Source organism: Corvus kubaryi, unplaced genomic scaffold, assembly GCF_017639235.1.
Source record: "Corvus kubaryi isolate FWS band 111438036 unplaced genomic scaffold, C.kubaryi_AGA036_p1.0 36462, whole genome shotgun sequence".
Classification (NCBI taxonomy): Eukaryota; Metazoa; Chordata; class Aves; order Passeriformes; family Corvidae; genus Corvus; species Corvus kubaryi.
Window position 1 is genome coordinate 18,265 of NW_024580873.1, and position 18,290 is coordinate 36,554.

At 41.8% G+C, this 18,290-nt stretch overlaps 1 protein-coding gene across 1 annotated transcript; it reads left to right on the forward strand.

Annotated features, from left to right (window-relative positions):
* Positions 1-16,724: 16,724 nt before the first annotated feature.
* Positions 16,725-17,910, forward strand: LOC121660533 (the record flags this gene model as incomplete). The annotated part of the gene is made up of 1 exon (XM_042019905.1): positions 16,725-17,910. A coding segment is annotated over exon 1 (820 nt), but the record flags the coding sequence as incomplete, so codon positions are not given.
* Positions 17,911-18,290: the final 380 nt, after the last annotated feature.

Sequence of the window (18,290 nt, forward strand, 5' to 3'; positions counted from 1 at the left end):
TTTTTTTTTTAATCCAGAAAGAGTGATATTCATGGTAAGTCCACATGGCAAATTATATTCACATCTTATCACCCTTAATGAGATTAGAAGTGCCATGAAAGGGCAAGTCAATGCAAACCACAGGTGACCCTGCTGCTGACAGATGCAGAAAATGAATCACTGCCCTGTAAGTCCCTGCAGAAATGCTTCAGGGGCCTGCTTAATGCTTAATGCCTTCCTGGCCTGCTAAAAATAAATCAGCATTAATTCTACTAAGGAAAAACTGCCTTTCTGTTGAGTGAAACAAGGACACCCACTTCAGGCAGTGGGGAAAAGAAGAGAAGCCACCCAAAGAAAAGCCACAGAATTCCTCAGTGAAGCCACGTGGTCCAACAAACAACAGCAGCAAATACACACTGCTAAAGGAAAATGCATGCAGCATCAGTGATCAACTGATGTAAGTTTCATTCTTCACACAGGAAGAGTTAAGCAACAAACAAAATTACAGCAACGGGGCAGTTCAAGCAGGAATCCATTGTGGCTCATTAGAATATTCAAATGTTTCTCCCAGGAAAGAATCATTCCACCATGGTTATAAAGCCTAAGCCCTTTCTGAAGGCTAAATCAGGTGCTGCAGGGGGAAACCAAGGCACAAGGCAGGAAGGGATGAAAGGGCTGCTCTGGTCTCTCTCCTCCCACCACATGCCCAGGAACACCTGCCTCAATGCTAGCAGAAGAGCAGTGTCACTGGGGCAGGACAAAAGGACACTTTCTCACACATCACAGACTCTGAAATACCCCGTGTGCTCCAATGGCTCTGACATTCATGGCACACATCTGTTGGAATGATATCAAGCTCCAGCCCAGACACTGTGACGCAGAACAGATGCCCATGGCTCCCTCCTACAGTAGGTGGTATAGCCTTGTTAAGCATGGAAATGGAAGGGGGAAAGGGGCCAGGAATTGCTGAGGTGTGGTGAGAAAGTGGGGTGGACTAGCCTCTGGGACTTTGCATGGCATGGCACATGTGATAGAGAAGTGATAAAAAGAGGAGCAACCTAAGCTAAACTGACTCTCATTTGCCCCAAGCTGGAGACACAAGTGTGGCTCCCATGGCTCAGAATGACTGGGTTTGAGTCCATGGCCATGTCTGGACAGGTTGATGAATATCTAATCTCTCCAGAGAAGCAAACCACATATTTCTTTAAACTGCTCTTTTAACCCTGCAGGAGGAAATGACCATTTCTTTAACACATGCGTCACGAAAGTCAAACCATTATCCTTGTCCTGTGTGTACCAACTATTTTTCTCTCTCTTTGAAATATCTGCAATTTTTTTTGTGATTTGGACCAGGAACCTCTGAGCACCACCAGACCATCACCCTCAGGAGGCTGGTAAAACCCTGAGCCAGAGAAAATCCAGCATCAAACACGTTTCAAAGCCACCTAACAGTGCTGACTTAACTAAAACATGTGTACAGAATCTGCTAATCTTTCACTCAGAGCTGGCACACCTGAAAGGAGCAGCTGTGATCCTGTGTAGTCTTTGTGATGCAGATTATATGCCAGTGATGTTGTGTTAAGCATAAAGAAGAAGAAAAGAAAGATAAAAGAAGTTTATGCATAAGATTAAGCAACTGGGATCTCTAAAATACCCATTTTACAGCAGTAAAAAATGTGAAATCAGGAGGAGTGCAGGCTGAGCTCTCCCAGCAAGCATCTGGGGCAGCTTGTGCACCAGGGTTTGAGTCATGCAACCTGTACTTTAACGCACCAGTTCTCCTACATATCTACTTGTTACAGACCAGACTTTTATTGCATTCACAAGCTCAGTGTTTCCCTGACAATCTGGGGAAATGACTCATATCACAACCTGAGTGCAAGAGGTGCAAATCTCACAGGCTGGCCATGGGGCAAGAAAACCTGTGAGGGGCAAATTTTATCCCAAGCCCTGGTGGTCAGGAGGCTGAGAAGGACATGAGCACTGAGGATGCAACAGAAGCCTTATTTTCATGCAAGACATAAAGGATTTGAGCATATAAATCAGAGTGACAGATGGTTGAAAAAGACCTGGAATAGGAGTCTTAGTGCTGCAATGGATAAACCCCTTCAAACAATTTTACAAGGAACTTCATGGATATAGTTGGCCATGGCATTTTTTATATTTTGCTGTGCAATTTGCCTAAACTTGGTGTCAATGTTTTTATTGCTCTCACCCCTCATCATTCAAGAGCAATCTTGAAAATTTTTATCAGCATTGAATCCTTCTCCCTGCTTAAAGTTGACTATGCAAGTACTGCCTTCAGCTGCAGAAATCAAAACCTGTCTTCAGCAGGATTGAGCTGTCCCCACCTTGTGCAGGTATAAATGCACCTGCCACCAGCCAAGGTCCCCAGGTGAGACATCTGTTAGAAGACAAAAAGGCAAAAAAAGACAACATTTTCTTTATCCCTGGGATATCGGAAACATCCATTGACAAGAGAAATTGAAAAGTTTGCAAAATTCAGTATGGAGAAGGACTGGCCTACAGAGTTGTTACGAATTGAGATGTTGAAACCCTTGGTGAAATTGAATAAAAATTATATTTTCAAGACTTGTCTTTTGTTATTATATTTAGCAAGATTGAGGTCCTTGACTCTCAAGCCCGATGCACCCCTTTGTACATGTAATGAGTGCACTAGGAAAGCAAACACTTTGTAATTTTCAGAATTAAAGAGAACCAACAATTACATAATTTATTGAAAGCCATCCAATAAATGTACTGCTCTGATGTTTTCTGCATCATATCTGTAATTATAAATAAATAGCAGATCTCATATGCCCTTCTTAGAATAGCAAAAATGGCTAAATACTGAACAAGCAATGTTTACCATTCAAATCCTAGAGCCCTTCCAGTTTTGCCATGTGTGGTGGATTTTACTCATATAGGAAATATTTTTTAAATATTTGTTGTTTATTTTTTTCTTCCATAAATATGTGGGAATAGCTGGTCTCAAGTAAAAAAAAAAATCAAATCAGAAAATATTTAGGCAGAAATGTGGGGGGTTTTTTCCATTATTGACACGTATAATGTTTTATTTATTATACAATAGTTTCAAGAGAGGCAAAATTTCCAATATGGGAGCAAAACAGGGCAACCAGTCTTTGACTGATCAAGCATACATTGCAAATAATAACTAAGATTAAATGTTTCCAAGAATTTAACTGCTCTGAAATTAAAACTGCTGTGAACTTGGGTTCGGGTTTTTCAATGTATCGAAGTGCTGCTCTCCAGCCATTTCCAAACAAACAAACTGACCTAAAGCAGCTACTCAGAACACAGGATTTGAAAACTGCAAAGCAATCATCCCCAAGTGTGGAGAGACCTGACCTGGGAGGTTTGTCTGGAGTCTGAGGGCAGGTGGGAAAGCTCTGCTGGGGCCCAGGAGGAGACAGGGCCAAGGGGCGGCAGAACTGGGAGATGCCCATGATGGAAGAACTTCTGTGACTCCTAGAAAAACTGCAAAGTGCAGGTACTTCTGAAGTGCATTTTTGCGTTAAATTGAGCACATTTGGTCTTCCAGGAATAGCACAAGGCACGTAGATAACCTTTCCTACTCAATTGCTGGGGAAAAAACCCTCTAGCAAAATACAAATACTTTCATAAATACACAAGCAGGTGAATGGCATTTAATTCAAAATGTGGGAAATACCTCACACAAAACTTGGGACTGAACATGACCTTTACTTTCCCAGCAGAATGGTATCCCAGCTTTTTTCTTAAAGTTTGCTTAGAATGTGTCTGATGCCTGTAGTGTGCAAAAACCCATTGGATTTAAAGACAGAGCACATCTCCCAGACTGTATTATCCTGAATTTCTCTGTCCTTGCAGGTGCAGCCCCTTCTGGTGGATGGTTGTTAAGCCACACCAGGTGATGTCTTCTTATTTTTTCTTCAAAAGATATAAACTATGAGATCTCTAAGAACACAGGTCAAGTGGCTATTTATAGGCAGCCCGACATGTGAAAAACATGCCATATATTCTGAACAGCTATCTCTTGTGTTACTGCTTGTGTCACTTTTATCTCTCTTGATTTCTGAACCTACAGATATAGGAGAATGTTTGTTTTCCCCGGATATGGGGATTATTAACAACCAACAAAGTGTGCAAACACAAACCACTAACAAAATCACCATTTTAAGTAAAAAACACAAGGCACCCCCAGCAGAGAGATGCTGTAAAAAACAGTGTTGCGAAATTACTGATGAAAAATAAAACATTAGGTTATTGCACCTCTTTTCCAGAATAAAAGTAATCCTCTGCCTTTCATGAAAGAAATGACATTAAGGCTGTTTTCTCACTATGGGAAAGCCATCAAATACGTGTCAAACAGTGGAGACGATGTGTGAAATGCATGAAATCAAGAGAAAAGATGGGGTTTTACTGTTGTTTACTATTGCTTATGCAATGCCCGGGAAAGATCCAGGCTGGCCTCTAAACATCTCCATCATGCTGCATGATCTGGGCTGGAGCTGGGACACCAAGGGTCTGCTGGGGTCCCACAGTCTCCCTCCCTAACATGGGGTGAGGAGGCAGCAGATTCCTCCCCAGAGATGTAAGATAAGTATGGGATACCTGAGGTTGCCACAGGGGCCAACCCAGGCTGGGCAAAGCTAACAGGGGAGATATGGCATGCTGGGTTTGCTTTCCCAAAAATGAGATCCAAATTTTGTGCTGAGGTCTCACGAAAACACCCACAATTTTTGTGGGAAAGGATGCTCGGGTTGGTGTAGTCCCAGGGGCTGTTTGGCTGTGTGAACACACGGGAACCCAAAGACCCCATCAGTATGTGCAGTCATGGCAAATGAGTAATTTGGTGCATTCATAGGAGCAAAATAACCATATCAGCGCTTCCCCTGCCTTTGAAAAATGTGTTTAAAGGTCAGCAAGCCAAAAAAGAATACTTTAGAATATGTTTAGCTGAGAAACCTATGCAAATGGTGTGTGCTAATTCATAGCTGAAACCTGTAAATGTCTGAAACCTCCCTGTAATGACTCCCTTAGCAGATATAATTCATGTCCTTTGTGCACATGCAGGATGGGGAAGTGTCAGCTTTTGCTTTGTGCCTTGTTTAACCATCATATATCTATGCACTGCCATGGAGCAAGCTTTGTCCCTGAGGTTCCAGAAGATCAGAGTGAAATTTAGACTGAATATACACCAATAAAAATTGTAAAATAGAACTGCAAGGTGAAAAGCCAGAAAGTAATAGCAACCTGGTGCACAGGTAACTGAATTAAGTTGCCACAGGTGTTTCAAGGAAAGAAGGAAAGGGAAAAAAGAAAAAAACCCTGACCAACCAACCAACCAACCAGTCAACCAAAATCCACACAAACAAATGAAACAAGACAAAGCAAAACAAAACAAACAAAAAAACCCCAACAATTAAAAAAAAATCTTCCAAGGCCTCTGATGCATCACAGTGTTTGTTTTCTGTATCGTAAGTGCCACCTTGTACAGGAGAGGGAAAAGGGGCACAGGGGAAACTGGTGGCACTGGGAAAGAAGAAGCTTTAACTGAGCCCTGTGTAAAAGTACCTGCTTATTTGTAGGGTATACTTACATACATCCAGAACACTTTTATGGAAACTTTTCAGCCTGTTTCTGTGAGACTCCACATCCATATGACAGCGTTGCAATCCCTCACTGGTTTTTTTTCCACAACATTTGGTTCATGTCTGAAAGCTGGATATCCTGCCCATCCATGTCCAAACGAGCACTGCCAGGTGTTTTTTACAGCAAACCCTTTTCCAAAGAAACAAATAGGAGTCAGCACACCCAGGAATTTCAGAAAATGGAAGTTCATGCCTTGAAATATGCAGGGCAGTGTGTGTGTGTCTGTGTGTGTGTGCAGGGGAAACCCTTTACACTATCAAAATTCCCTTCATTTGAGACTCAGGAGACAAATCTTTGTGGTCAGTTTTTAAAGTCTTTTTTTAAAAGTTTTTCTGAAAGTTTTTCCATGGGAATATTGTAAGCAGCCCCGTTTGTTGATGACCTGTGCTGTATGCATAGATACATACATATATATAGAGTCCTGCACACGTTAGCAAAAAGTTTAGGAAGCAAATAAAGATGTAATACAAAGCTCTCTAAATAATTTGGGAAGCATTTTTCATAACATTCAGAAAAATTCTGTCACAGAATGACTGAATCTAATCATAGTAGCTAAAGATGTGCAGGAAAAAATAGTAGCACTTCCAGTTTTCCATCCTCACAGGACCTCCAGATACATGAGATATATTCCATGTTTAGAAGGAAAGAGAAAATAAAACAAGACAGGTGAAGCACAGAGTCAAAAAAGTTTTCAATGTTCTTTAACCAGGGTGTTCAGGAGCTGACCTTATTTCTACAAGTTAACAGTCGGAGTGAGTAGTACTTAACAAATATCTCCCATATCCTTTGAGATTTTGAGCCTGTCAAGAGCATAATGTGCTAAAAAATACATTCTTCAAATGAGGTGACACTGTGCCGTGTGACAAAATGGCATCATGTAAAAAGAAATTATAGAAGGCAACTCTATTAAAAATTAAAGAAAAAATGTTTCATTTTAAGCTAACTATTCCAAATGACATCACACAGAGAGGATAGCAAATGCTTGGTGAAGGTGAAAATATTGACTCTGGCGCCTCCCAACATATCTCCTCAAGTCCTGACTATGGTTTTGGGGTAAGACGTGAAAAGTCAGCTCTGAAGAAGACTACTTTCAGGAGTTTGTTTTGGGAAGAATGGGAATATTTTTGATGAGTGTGTCACAATGACATTACACTCCTGATGAGGAGGAACAAGGTCACTGATGAAAACGTGTCAAGGGGCAGAGCAGTGACCTCCCGGAAGACGCGCAGAAACCCAAGGTGTGTGTGCTTACTGCACGACTGTGTGCTATGTCTGCACAGTCAGAAATGCAGGAGAGCAGAATAAAACAAACTCAGAACACTCAGAGCAGAACGGGATACATCTGATAGATGACAAAAATGCTGCTACTTTTGGAAGGAATGAGTGCAAAATGCTTAAAAACCTGAAAGCCCACTGGCAGTCTGGTGAGTTTGTGGTGGACGGGTTCCTGTTGCAGGCTCACCTCCCTAAAGCCTTGCTCCTCTCGCTTCCTAAAATGGGCTCTTTTGTTTCCAGATTCCATCTGTTATTTTTGCAATAATGCTGTTTGTGTTGGAAAAATGTTTCTGTGGAAAATCTGTGGATCGTCTCCACTGGTGTCACAAAGTGGTCTCTGGACACAGGAATGTGGCTTCCCTGACGATGACACCAAACCCCAGGAGTGTCCCATAGCGACAGGACCTGGCAGTCCTGTGGGTCTGGGACTGGAGACTGACATGGAGACATCACACAAAGTAATCCCAGGAGTGCTGGGAAGGCCAGTCACTGTCTCAGAAGATGGAGATGACAAGCAGGATGCTCTCCTAGGGTCTCCTCAGAGGCAGAGTTTCGGTTTAAATCCTTGATTACAGCAGCTTTCAGAAGAGTAAGTTGTAGCTATGTAGCTCTGAAAGGAGGAAGTGTTCTAGGACAATTCTCTTATTCAGCTTGCAGAAAGGCTGAGCAGACACATTTGTGCCAATTTCAAGCAATTGATATTTAATAAAGACTTGTGGCTGGTTTTGGTCTTAGTCTTAAACAACTCTGTTCAACTTAAATTGTCTTAATTTCAAAGCATCTTTTTCAGAGTGCACTCCCTGAATTGCCAAACCATGATCCTCACACAGAAGTGAGAAATACAACAGTACAAATACAGCCTCATCTGAATGAGTCCAAGGAAAATTAATCTACTGGAGTAAGTTGCTTTCATTTGAGCAGAAAACAGACTGTGTATTGATACAGCACACCCTGTAGAAATGTGTGTTGTGTTGATATCCACTTTTCTTCAAAAAGGAGGATTTATCTTTCTGTCACACAAAACATGGTAACTGACCAATTTATGCTTTGGCATGAATCCTATTCTATTCTAATTCCACATAACAACTGAAGGAATAAAACTGATAATCAAGTGCTGGGTTAAAAAAACTATGTCAGTGGGTGTTATAAATTTGCCATTTATTTCAGTGCATGGCTCTTTTATTCCAAGCTGGTTCTTGTATTCTATGTTTGAACCATTTTGTCCATAGAGAAATTTTTGCAAACATTAACAAAAGCAATAATTAGTCCCAAGGGCCACAAGTCCATGTTTTGTGAGAAGGGCACAGAAGGGTGATACCAAAGATGACCTCACAGTGATGTCCATCAAGCTCAAAACCAACCTTAGGGATTTTATTGCATTTTGATGGCCTAGGGATTGCATTGTCAGACATACTGATACGAATTTTGCAGTGAAGTTTGATGAATGGGACAGGGTTTAGTGGCTCTCACTGGGAAAGTGAGATGGTGGCACATTGCATCACTTCAAAGCCATTATGTCAAGAAGTTCTCTGTGTCAATACTGTTCTGCATCCATTTCCTTCATGTAAAATGGTGATTTAAACACTTCCAGGGCTCACCTTTTCCCCTACAGGGCTTCGTCTGCTCATGTCATTTCATACAGTAATGAGGACTAATTACACACTGTGTCGTGCTGCACTGGAAAAAACGAAACCTTATTCCAGAGAGTGATGCCCAGCTTGGAGGTGCTTGAGCCTTACCTCTCCAGCCTGTGGAAAAACAGGAGCTGTCAAGTTGCTCCCTCCATGTATCTTTCTACTACATACCCAAATGGAGTGTTTAATAGTCACTTTTAGCAGGACAACATCTGCAAGTGTATTTCTACCTACACACTCAGAAATGGCTGATGACTTCATGTGTTTTGAGCATTTACAAAATAAAAACTCTAGCTAAGAAAATCAAAATGGCTGATTTTTTACTTTTTTTTCTTTTTCATCCGCCGCCCCGTCCCCCCCCCACACAAAGTAGGGTTTTGAATGTGAAATTGAGTCCTTACTGTGTACGTTCATGGTCCACAAAGGAAAGGTTTATTTACAGTGGTTGTGGCGTAGGAAGAGGACAAAGAGCTGCAGAACAACCACCTGTGTGCAAGCTATTTGGGCTAATTTGGCCAGAATTCAGCACAAACTCCCCAGTAAATGTAGAAAAGAGAGAAAAACAGGTTAATGCTTCAGTTCATGGGTGCATGTGCAGTGGATCTTTATGTCTGACTGGAACTTTGGGAACTCCAAGGGCATAACAGGACAAAAATTGAGAGCTATCACAACCACCATGATGCAACTGATCTGACCACCAACAGAGGGATTTATCCCTCTCCTCAAAATCAGTGTTGCCTGGCATTTAATACTGTGCTGCAGGCATTAATTTGCCACTGATTTATATGGAAATCCAGTAAGACTATAAAAAGAAAGTCCTTTAAGACCAGATTGTGAATGGCTGAAAGTGAAATTACAGGGAAAGGAAAGAAAGGAAGGAAAAAGCTTTATGGGAGACAATATTTTTTTTCTGTTCTCTGAATTTAGGTGGAGGTGGAGGAGACTCTAAAGTTGGCATCAGGTGTGCCACTAGGTCACTGTGACACCAGAAGCAGAACAAGGTCAGGTCACACTGGAGCTGGTCACAGCATCCTCTGCACCCAGAGGAGCTGGCAGTCCACCCACTGCCCTCACAGCCCTTTCCTGAACAGTGGGCTGTTGTTTCTCCCCTCTGGGCTCACTGAACATGTTCAGCCTTCTCAAACAACACCCTGTGGCAGCCAGATCATCCACATAACACTTTTCCTCTGCTCTGACAGGATTCACCTAAGCCTCCATCAACAATGATTGTGCACAAAAATTTAAAGGGTGATTTTCCATGACAGCCTGAAATCATGACTTTGGATTTTGTCTTCTGCCAGCTCTTTTTGCCAGTAGAACTGGGTTACTGATGTACCTCTTTGAGGAAGTGGAGCAGACGAGTTTCGGGTGACACCATGGCCAGGTGACTTCTGCACTGTTGTTAGACAGCTCTGAGCATGAACCTGGTCTGATAACTTGATCCTCATTGCTACCACAGTCTCAATGAACACATCAGAGAATCAGTTTACACTAAGAATGGTGTTTCACGTGAAAATAAAGCATTGACATTTATTTGGTTCCTCTTTATAGGGCTTGCTCTGTGTATTTTCTTGAAGGATTAATTATGATTTACTTAAGAAACTCTCCCCCACTGACAGCAGCTTTCTCAGGTGCTGGCTGGGGACACTCCGTTTTTTTCAGTGTCATTTTCTGAAGCAGAATAAGCTGTAATTTTTTTTTCATGTCAACAACTTGAATTGACAAGGACAGATTTCACCTCCTATTCAGTGTATTCCTTTGGACACAGCTACTACCTTCACCCCAATAAGAGTCCAAATTAAACCCAAAATGAGGTAAGCAGAAGACGAGATCTTCATTAATACAAAGAGCATTTCATACAGCACATATCAATTATATTGGCCAAGTCTTAAAATGTTTGTTTTTCAGTTCTTAAAACTTTGTTCCCCTGATCACTGGGATTTTGGAGGAACTTCAGAACAACAAGAGGCTTGTGTTTGTCCTCACCAATTTATTTCTAACCTTGCTGAAACCAGCAAGAGGCATACCTGACTTCAGCCGTCCCGCTCAGGATTGAGCTCATACATTTTCAAGTGTAAGGTGTTTTTACCCGCAGATCTCACAGCATGTAGAGATTTTCTTTTTGGTAGAAAGATGCAATTTCAGTTAGGATTTTTACCTTCCAATTAGTTTGTTTTAACCACAGGCGTGCATATTGTTTTCCTCCTGGGATATTATTTTCTTTCCATACAGCTTCTAGAGATGAATAAAGGAAAAATAAAGATCCAATCAGTGTGGCACCATTTCCTTCAGCTTTTTTGTCCCTTCAGCTTGTGTAATACATTATTTGCTCTACAACTTATAAGCGTAAAATGAAATCTTCTCTTACAAGTCCTAATTTTTTTTAACTTCCAGAGTTATTTGCACACTAAAAATGCTTTCTATTATTACATGTGAGCAGAGCAAATTAATTGGAAGGCTCACAATGTAAGGGTGACTCTCTTTTGAAATTGCTGTTTCAGCCCCCTCATTCAAAAGCGCAGTGTGAGTCTAGTGCTGGCTCTGACTCTGTTAACACTCCACAGTGACCACATCTGAAAATCTAATGTAAATAGATGGTAACCAAACATCTCTCAAGAAATACTTAAAATATTTTTTTTATTCTTCCATTAACAAGTCATTTAGTTCACCATAAAGGTTTTCTTTTTCACTTTTCCTATTTCTAGCAAGTGAATGGCTCAAGGATTGATTAACTGCATTGCCTTCTCACATGCACAACCACAACTGATCGTGGTGAAACTTCATACACTGAAGGTTGGTTCTTTCATTATATTTTTTGGAGAAAAAAAACAAAGGTCACTATTTACCATTTCAGAAATTCTTGTTTTGATGAGCTCTGCCTCTGTACACTGCACAAGGTATTCAGCATGAAACAACAAGCACAATTTTTAATGGCAACCTTTTGTAAACCACAGGTTTCATGTAGCTCCTTAACACACTAATTTTTTTTATCTGAGTGAAAGGAGATTGCTCTCAGAAAGAGAATGCTGCAATCTTTCCCTTGGCATTTTCATGGCTGATAGGGCTTGATCTGAACTGCCAAAATTATTAGGGCTTTTCTGAGGAAGTAAAAAGAAACACTGATCTGGGCTGAATGCCCACAAATATCCATGGAAGAAATGCAGCCTGGCTAATAGGATGGAATTGCTGCGAGAACACATTACATTTTGGATATAAAAACACAGGCTTTGTTCTTAATGAGAACCTAATCAGGTAGCTAATAAAACTGGCTTGGCATTCAGATATGCATAAATGAAACAACTGCTCTTACACGGTGCAGAGACAGGGACAATGTTAAATGTGCAGGCACTGCATTTCACACTGGTGTGAGCAGCCCTCAAAAACACCTTGTGCAGGAAAGGAGAGTTGTCACAGACTGAAAACTGGGGCCAGCCAGGCTGGAGAAATAGCTCATTAGTTAATGGAGATGCTTTTAAATTCTCCATCATAACAAACATCCTCAGAAACTCTTGTTATTAATTAGTAGACATTCACCTTTTGTCTCAAGCCACACTGTGCCTCATTCTCCATCCTGCTCTCATTGTCACTTTACATTGGCTTTCTATTCTTCCTCTTTTTGTAATTCAGGAGTCAAGAAAATACATACCACCATCAGATTTGTCAAGTTTTGAATTAGTCAAGAAATTATTTTGAACATACAAAATTTAAAAGAAAATAAATCGTTGGGGGTACACCTTCAGCCTCACCGCAGGTTGGACCTGGAGACAGGGAGCTGCAGCAGCCTCATCAGCCTCAGTCTGTCAGATACTGCATTCAACAGTTCTAACAGAAACTATTTGTATTTTTAGTTACATGTTTGTGAGATGATAAAAATAATCCTCACATGCACATTTTGCAGCAAGAGACTGATAAAAGAGAGAGCTTCACTTCAAGAATTTCCTAGAGAAAACGTCCCCCGAGCTGACCAGAACTCTAAAGTGCCCAGGGTGAGAGGCAGCTGTCTCTGCCTTATCCTCCTGCTTCAGTCTGGGAACTGAAATGGATGCTGAAGATCCCCCAAAAAGGGGATCTCTTGCCAAAGGCTCTAGAAATTGGGATGGGAAAAAAAAAGTGAACTCATCAAGTAACTAATTCCTCCAGATAGCCTCCAAAATCCTGTCAGACTTGATACAAGAAAACTGTTTTCAAGTAGCAAAAAGAAAAGTCAGTGATCATGAGGGGAGGGATAGAAGAGAAACTTCTGCACTGGGGGAAGATTCGTTCTTTTCCCAAGAGTGTAATGTGTCCCACTTGCTCAGATAGGAAATGGAGGCTTCTCTCAGCGCAGAAAGCTCTTCTGTGGAGGAGAGCCAGCTGGGAGGAATTAGGTGTGACCACAGTCTGTGTGTTCTTTAACAGCCATGAGCACAGATCTACCACAGTGGTGAGCAAGGCAGAAGGATTACCAGTTCTCGCAAGTATTGAAACAAAACCCTCCGCCCGATTTCTTGGGAAAGCCCATTTCTCAGCAGCACAAACAAAAATGACACTGGCAGCTCTTCCCCACTCACAGCTGGGCTGTTTCTCCTCTTGAGAGTGGCTCTGGCTGTTACCAGCCTTTGGATCTTGAAGGGAGTGGAATAAAAAGTCTTAAACATATTTCTGTTGTCACAAAGGAAAATGTTTTGCTCTTCTCATGCCTGCTTTCTCTGTCCACATGTCCTTACACATGGAAGGCTCCGTCATGTCCACACAAGTTTTCTGGAGAATCACTGTGAAATTACTGGACCCAGCAAAATATTGACACATTTTGGTGCTTTACGAGAGGCCTAGGCCCATTTCCCTACAGCAAACAAAATTTTCCTTCACCTGAGAAGGCAGTGGATGAGGAAAGAGCGCAGAGGAGAGAAAATGGGGTTTTCCTTGTGTACAGAGACAGGATTTTAAACAGGGGCATTTACAGCTGGTGTGGTCAAAGCTGACAGTTTCTCCAAGTACTTTGCTTGGGAGTCCTTTCAACATCTTATTTTTTTTAAAAAAAGTCAACTTAGTCTTGGCTTAATAGGCCAGCATTTATCTTCTTACTGCAATTCTCTCTCTGAGGTTGTAAGATTTAATATAAGGGATTGCAAATGTAATCCAAAGTGTTCTCACACTGAAATGCAAATGCTGAGGTTTTTTTGTTTGGGTTTTTTTTCGGCAGTCTTTAATGTCTACTGAAAGAGACCCAGATTGGAGAGCTCCTAAACTCACAAGCTGGTTTATTTGGCAGTTCTCTTGAGTAGTATTCTGCCCAAGCATCCTGGAACACAGTAGCTGGCAGCTCCTATGTCTGCCTAGGCTAACAAACAAGATATAAAATAGTAGGAATGATATAATTGTGCTCTGATTATCAATGAATTAAAAATAAACCTATTTATTACAGACTTGATCAGTATTAATTTACTTTAAAAATACTTGTTTCTTACCCTTATCGTAAGGTATAATAGCTATATTTACTGTAATAGATAATTAAATTTAAGGAACTTGGGAACTGTTATATTTGACAGAGTACTTTTTATAATGGAGATCATAATTTCTCTTTCTGAAAAACAATAAACACATGTTTATTTCTTTGCTCTTTCACGTCCCTAGAGCAAGGTCCAATTACTACTATCTACCTAAAATGGTTTATGCTCTCCTCCTCACAAGGTTATTCATTATCTCAAAACTGAATATAAATTTACCACAATGCAGTCCCTAAAAATTCTTGCCTTTCAGTAGGATCACACCACTTAGGTGAAGGAAAAAAATAAAATTAAAGAGAGAAGTCAAGTCAGAGAAACCTAAATCTCAGTTTTTCTGTTTTGGGTGGCTATAGCAACTGAGGGAGCAAATAAAACAAAAATTCCTTAAAAAAAGTCATTTTGCACATAAAGCAGATTAATGAAAAAGCATGACTATATTTGAAGCAGAATGCACTAAGAACCACAGGATTTCACATGACAAAGAGTTGTGTTAGAGCCATCCCTCCTCTGAGCAGACCAAGATGAGCACCACACCTGCAGGGAACAGAGGTCCATGGGCTTTTTCTTGCTGATCCTTTTTACTCCTCTCCCCACTACTAAGATATATCTGCATTAAATATTTCTGGTTTGGTTTCCCCTTCATGTCTTTTTGGTCTGTTTCAGATCCCCTTCCAATCCCTGCAAATAGCAGCTCTGTCATGGTCCTCCCTGTGCTCTGCAGCTGCTTCCAGAAATCCCAGAGCCTTTTTACAGAGATCTGGGCCTATCCTGGCTCTTGAAAGTCCTTCGTGGAACACCAAGAAAAGCAGAAAAGAAAAAAAAAGTTTTTTAAAAAATTTAAACATATTTTAAAAAGAACCTTAAACAAATAAAAATAAACACCAACTCCTGACAATGAACAAGTGGAAGAGAAGCCTGTGACAGAGGCTCCTTTCCTCAGTGTCAAATCTCTGGTTGCACCATTTGGCTATAAGACAGGAAAAACAATGTTTTTTAGAAGGCTTCAGCCTTCTGAAAAAATTTCTAGTTTACAGTCTTTTATGCAATATCTATATTGCCTAATAATTTGGGTTTCTAATGTCACAGGAATGGGTCTCTGGGGCCACAGTGCTTAACCCATAATCCCAGAACTGGCACTTAGCTTTCTGTTTGGGTCACTCTGGCAAACCTGTCCCTGTTTGCTATGCAAAATGACATTTTCAATGTGAAAACCATCTAAGATATGTGGGGGGGGGGAAATCAACTGTTATGTTGGTCAGAGGTAATTTGGTTCTTTCTGGCTGCACTTTATGTGAGATAAATATTCCATCTGAAGGAAGATCAGATGAGGAGGATTCACAACAACCAGACATGAAACGCTGTGTAACTCCACACGTTTCTGCTGCTGCCAGCACAGAACAGCACAATACTTATGTATTACAATATCAAATCAGATGAGCAAGTGTAAGAGACGGTCCGAAGATCCCTCATCTGCCTCACGATCATCACCGAGGGCAGAGACTGAACACAGGAGTCTTGGCCCTGCTGAGGTGGGATGTCTGCCAGGTGTTGCCTACGGGTGTGCCCACTGGGAACTGGTATGCATTCCTGAGGAAAATTAGTGCAGGTCGCAATGGACTGTGCCATTCCTGCTGCCCAGGCGGGAAAGACTGCGCTGAAGTGGAAAGGAATGACCTGTCCTGTACACCTCTCCTGTACACCTGTCCTGTACGTCTGTCCTGTACCTGTTTCCCAAAGCAACGGGCCCCATAACAACGGCTGTAGATTTCCCAACCTCTTGGCCAGTTGCCCCCTTGCTTCTGAAAAGGACTATAAAGGGACTTTCTGAAATAACCGAGTCCGAGATCTGCCCACGGAAAGAAGACGAATCTATTGGTGGAAGACCACGAGGACTTCGTCTCATCTGTTGGTAGCTATTGCCTCTCTTTTTTCCCCTCTCTTCTTTGTTTTTCTCTCTCTCTCTTACTCTCTTCTATTGCATTACTGTGTTGTGGGCACTTAATAAAAGTGCACTGTTTTGATTAAAACTGAGATCTCTCGTTTCCTTTTACACTCTGAGATCGATAAACGAACCATCACGACCCCCACTTGCATTAGCGGATCCTGACATTAAACTGGCGTCACGGACAGGATCTGACAGACAGAAGGGGTTGCAAGGTTGTGTGTAGTCTGTAATAGGGGAAGGACATTTCGCTCCAGCCGCACCCAGCCCGACACCCCGAAAAGGGTGAGCGGTGTCTAGAACGCAAGGGGGGTGACTCGAATTTCCCGCAAACTGCACACGCCTGGGTGAAAAGCACCCCATACTCAGCTGCGGGCTCTGTCTGCAGATTTTTTGCAAAAGATCTCTTAGTGTAAAAGGGGGAACTGTGTTTTTTGGTGTGTGCGTGAATTTGGACTGCTTGGTGTAGTGAAGAGACAACCATAAATAACTTAAGGAGTACCTCCCAGGCAGATTTGGTCTCTTCACCCACCCAGGGAAGTGAAGGGAGACACAGCGAAGCTGTGTGTGTCACAGTGTGTAATTAACTTTTACCTCCCTGTGGTGGTTTTGATCCCTTCATAAAATGACTGAAAACCCCAGAGCAAAAGTTAAAGCTACATTTTATGCTCTGCTAGCAAAACACAATGCCCGGCCCTCTCCAGGAGGGAAGAATGGGCTCAAAATAACTGGTTTAATTTGGATAAGGTAACTGATAGAGTATGTTCTTTACAACATGAGACTAGATTTAAATTTGGCTGAAATAAAACCATAATCTGCTCTGTTTTAGGGGCATGCCTTGTGGCAGCTATAGATCATCGCTTAAAGCGATGTACTGAGGAGAAAGCAGTCATAGATTCACTTCAAAACCTAGTGGAGATTTTACAGAAACAATTAGATGAAGAGAAGAATAAAAATAATTTGCTAGAGGCTGCTTTAAAAGAGGAATATTTTAGTAATTCAAAGAATGCTGACTCACCAAAAGAGACAGAGGAAAAGGAAACTCCTCACATTAACCAAATTTACCCCCAGAAAGAACTAATACTAGTAAAAAATTGTGGGGAAAACTGCTGCCCTCGTATGAGACCTCTGATTAAAACAGAATATAATTATATCAATGATGAAGATTTTGAACTTCATATAACCACTGAACAAATACCATACACTGCTGTTGAATTGGCCAGGTTAAAAAAGGAGTATGGGCGGCTCCCCCACGAATCTGAGACGGAATATGTTTTCCGAGTGTCCCTCACTGGAGGAGACCAAATTCAATTAACTGAACAGGAGGCCAGTGGATACTGGAGACATGGAGTTTTCTTGACAACAGGAGACCAACGTGGCACGTGGTCGCTGACTCAGCGTGCAGCTTTCTGGGCCGGGGGACTCAATCCTTTAGAAAGGGGAGACCCTTTAGCTATAGTTGGTACCCCCGATCAACTTCTAGAAAGCGTCCACAAAGCCGCCTGTCTGCAAATGATCCATGAAAGGAAATTAACTCCTGGATATGAATCCCCCATGCAATTACCTGTGAAACCTGAACTGATGACCCCTTTAATTCGAGGCCTTCCAGAATCACTCAAACCTACAGCAATTGTCCTTCAAAAAACCATAGCAGCTGTAGGTCCCGTAGAAAGGCTGGATAGATTCCTTGGAAACCCGAGCGACCGAGCCGGATCTACCGATCCTGGGTTTACTCCATACTCAACCCCCTCTCAGCCGCCAGGTTCACAATCGAATTCACTCAGGAGCCTAAAAACTATGTATGTCTTCCCGCAAAACACACAAAACCCCTCACCCACGAAACATACAGACAGAGCTTGCATTGCTGCAGGTCCTTGTAGAAATGTACACAGAAAATCTGTGTGTGCCATGCACGTGGCAGGTGGAAGAATTGACCAAGGTGTGTGTTTACATCCCTTTAGAAGGCAGAATGCTGCCTCTGAAAACTTATCAGCTGCCCTGCATGGTTTCCATGGTTTCCCTGAACTACCAAGCAGGATGAATCCTTACCTGCAGCTCCTGTTTGGGGTTTGCTGCCAGGGAGAGCTGCAGCAGAGAAATGGGGAGGAGCAGGGCAGAGGAACCATGGAGGGGTGAAGTCCTGCTTGGCCTCCCAGACCTGCCTCAGACAGGATTCAGATCCTGGAATGAGGAAAATTTATCTGTTTGTTTGTAGGTCTTGTCATGCAAAGGACTGACAGTGACCGTGAACCTCTCGTTGCTGTTCCATGTCTCCTCAGAGACCTTTGGCATTGACATATTAATACCAATACAAATTCC